At 19.0% G+C, this 3,825-nt stretch overlaps 1 protein-coding gene across 1 annotated transcript; it reads right to left on the bottom strand.

Moving 5' to 3' along the window:
• Positions 1 to 1,559: 1,559 nt before the first annotated feature.
• Positions 1,560 to 3,140, bottom strand: PRELSG_0022600 (conserved Plasmodium protein, unknown function; the record flags this gene model as incomplete). Its single annotated transcript, XM_028680104.1, has 1 exon — positions 1,560 to 3,140. The coding sequence occupies one exon, from the start codon at positions 3,138 to 3,140 to the stop codon at positions 1,560 to 1,562; it is 1,581 nt and encodes a 526-aa protein (XP_028531102.1).
• Between the last annotated feature and the right edge of the window lie 685 nt (positions 3,141 to 3,825).

Here is a 3,825-nt window from a genome sequence, read left to right as displayed (position 1 = left end):
CAGAACAAATCAAAATATATATTGTATTTGCAGTAATAAATAATATACAAAAAATGCTATTATAATTTATAATTAATTTTTTTTTCTTTTATTCTCATAAATATAATATAGTAAAAACTAATAAAATACATTAAAGCAATATCAATATTATTTATCAATAAGTAAAATACAAAATATTTATAAAACATTATCAAAAATCTCCACAAAGAATAATTAAAAAAACAATTTTGAGAATGGTTTACAAAAATAAGTTTATCATTAATTTAATTTAAAAAACCTATAAAAAATAGAAAATGGACAATAATTTATATTTTTAGTTGTCTTTTTTTATAGATAAGAAAATTTTAAAGGAATCCATTTTTTATTATCGCATATCAATTATAAATTATTTTTTTTTTTTAATTTTTTTTTATTAGATTTTTATTAGAATGGGACAAATTTACTAGAAATACATTTCTAAAAATTCTGGAGATATCGCTAGAGTTATCCTCAAAAAAAATGCTTTTCCAAATACCATAAGTCTATGGGATTTTATTTTGCAAAGTTTTAGCCACATATTTTTATTAATTGGCTGTTTAGTGGCTTTGCTAGAGTAATGAGCAATCAAATTAATAAGGAGTATACATAGATATCTCTTTTAATTTTATTTATTGTAAGAATAAATTTATTCTATTAATAAGTATATTTTATACATATAATTTAGATAACTAAGTAGTTATAATAATAGAGTCATTTATTTACATTAATAAAATTATAATTTTATTTTTTTTTATTGAAAATTAAAATCCTTGTTAAATTTATACGTATATAAAAGTTATTTAATTAAACAGAAAGAAATAAAATTTTAATTATAATTTTTCATCAACATTTCTAAAATATATTAATATCAAATATTAATAAAGACAAAATAATTTTTTTCTTTTTTATTTTCGAATTTAATTTTTAATTTTAATTAATAATTACATATAGCAAAAGAACGAAATTTTACAAAACATTTCACAAAAATATTTTCATCATGTACTAAAAAAAACAAAAACAATACACGACTGGTAATTTTATGTATATGCATTTAATTATTATATTATAGAAGATTAATTATATCTTTTATTAACCACACATGGAACTCAATTCATTAGCAACCAAATTAAAAGAATACATTATTTCCATAATTAATGAATATTCTCTAATTTGTTAATTATTGTCGTAAAAACATTTCGAAATTAACAGTTAGGACAAGAGATAATATATCATTGAAATGTAGGCATCCATTTTTAGAATTAAAAGCTATTACAGAAAAAATATTATAACTGTTTAACATTTTGTTGTAAAAAACTCTATTGATGTTAAGATCACAAGAAAAAAAGAAAAATTCTACATAAGAAATACAGTGATAATTTTAAAAATACATAAAATAGTACTATATATATATGAAAAGAAAAAAAAAAATTCTTTTTATATTTTAGACAGTCATGAAAAATAAAAATATATCAAATATAAGTAGCAATGATAAATCATTTACTTTTATTATATTTTTATATAAATCCTAAAAAGTAACTGCATCATAAATTTTTTTTAAGTAATTCACTTGATATTTGTATTATATATCTCGAATCATGTAATAATTTATAATATGAATGACTCTTCCATTTTATGTAATTTTCTTTCACTTGATTGCAATGAACAATTTTTAAAGATATTTTGCATATATTATAAATTATACCAATTATATGAATTTTTAACATAATAAAATCGTAAAAATTTAGAAAAGTGTCTTCCGATTTTACACGAGGATAATGTTTATCTAAATTTTCAAAATTTTCATAGAAGTCATTATATAACTTTGAATTATGTTGAAGAAATTCTAAAATATTTATAAGATTATTTAAATTACTAGATACAAAAAAAAATTCTGATCTACTGTATTCCCCTCTATTTATAATTTTTTCATATAATGGTGTAGCAAATTTTATACAATAACTCAGCACAAAGTAAATACATGAAATTAGAATATTATCTCTATTTAGCATTTTATTATTTGGTGTTATCTTTTCAACAAAATAAATTCCTTCAGTGATTGTATCTATTTTTACTTTAAAATAATTTATAGTAGTGCTTAAATAGTGCTCATATTTTTTAGTATTTGCAATAATTTTACCTAGTCTTATCTTTTCATCTTTAGTAAGATATCTGTAATTTATACTTTTAATTACATTTTCTACAAATTTAGTATTTGTTTCAACATTTTGTCGTATTTTAGAAAAGTGTTCATCAAAAAAAATGCAAATTTCAGGTTCCTTATTTTTCAAATATACAGAAATAAAGATGGGAATATTTAACAAAGTATTATATAAACCACATGATGAATTAAGAAATTCCAAAACTTTTTCACTATATTGTACATAACGAATATCTTTCAAGATAAACGAAAAATAAGCTTTTTCAAGAGTTAAATTTCCTACATATGTTTTATTTATAAATTCATAAATATCAATAGTCAAAAAATTGTCAAAGAATAATGTATTATGTAAATCCGATTCAATGGCATCTTTTAAAATTGGAAATGTTGCTCCAAAAGGTTTAGTTATATCTTTAAAATTAATTTTAGGACCTAAATATAATGGAAACTCATCATTCAAAACTTGAACATCCACATTTCTACTTATTCCTAATCCTAAAAGTTTATTTATTCGTGAGAAATCAACATTCATTATGTTTATTCCTTTTGTTATTTTTTCAAACTCTTCTAATTCATTTTTACTTACTAATGAAGTTTCAAGTGGTAATTGTTCTTTTTTTTCTTGTTCCTTCTTTTCTTCTTGCTCAAGGAAAATTTTATGTTTTCTAATGCTTTTCTTTTCTCCAGATTCATCTTCAAAATTTCCTTCTACATTTTCGAATTTGCATTCATCTACTTTAGAGGAATCTATTTCTTCAAGATCCTCACTTATTAGTTTTGTAAGATATTGTACTAATTTTTCATATGCATCATTTTCTTTACTATATCTTTCATTTATATTATGCAAATTTGTTGCATGCTCAGCGTGTTTTTCAGACAGCAATATTTTTTTTATATATTTATTTATGTAATAATATTCATATAAATAAAAAATTAAAATAGTTGTTTTGTAGAAATAAATCATATTTTCTTTAGTTATATTAAAAAAAAAGTAGAAAAATAACAGTAATAACAACTAAAATATAAAATCTTCATAATTCTAATTGGTATCATTTATTATATATACTTATATATTCTATACTAGGATTAAATATTATAAAAATGGTGAACTAATATTACAAGAAAAATGAAAGCAAATATTTTTTATGAGTAACTACAAAAATAAGATATATATGCCTACTGTAGTAGTTTCCAAGTTTTGCATAAACTTAATTTTTTTTTATTTATTTATAGAATACTTATAAAAAAATATATTTATATTAATATAGATATAAATATATGTGTACTGTTTTGCACCTTTTGAGCATAGATTATTTTTTATATAAGATTTAAATATATTATTTTTTGTTTTATAGCTAGAATTAATTAGAATATTTTTTTACGTAAAAAATTCTTTATTCTACAAAAATAAATTATAATTATGTTTTTTTTATTAATAAAAATTATTAAGAAAAAAAAAAAGGAAAGTTAATATACTTATTAACATTAAAAATAAATGAATCAATGTAAATATTAGTTTAGAAAATTATTCAATAAATTCAAGGATCAAAAATTAAATTATACCACGAACTTATGAAAAATTAAAGATTAAAAATTCTACTAAATTTATTCTAAGATTGAAATTACATTAAGTTATATATTTTTTTTTA

Source organism: Plasmodium relictum (assembly GCF_900005765.1).
Source record: "Plasmodium relictum strain SGS1 genome assembly, contig: PRELSG_00_v1_296, whole genome shotgun sequence".
NCBI classification, from domain to species: Eukaryota; Apicomplexa; class Aconoidasida; order Haemosporida; family Plasmodiidae; genus Plasmodium; species Plasmodium relictum.
Note: the sequence above shows the minus strand (reverse complement) of the source record. Positions and strands in the feature narration are given on the sequence as shown.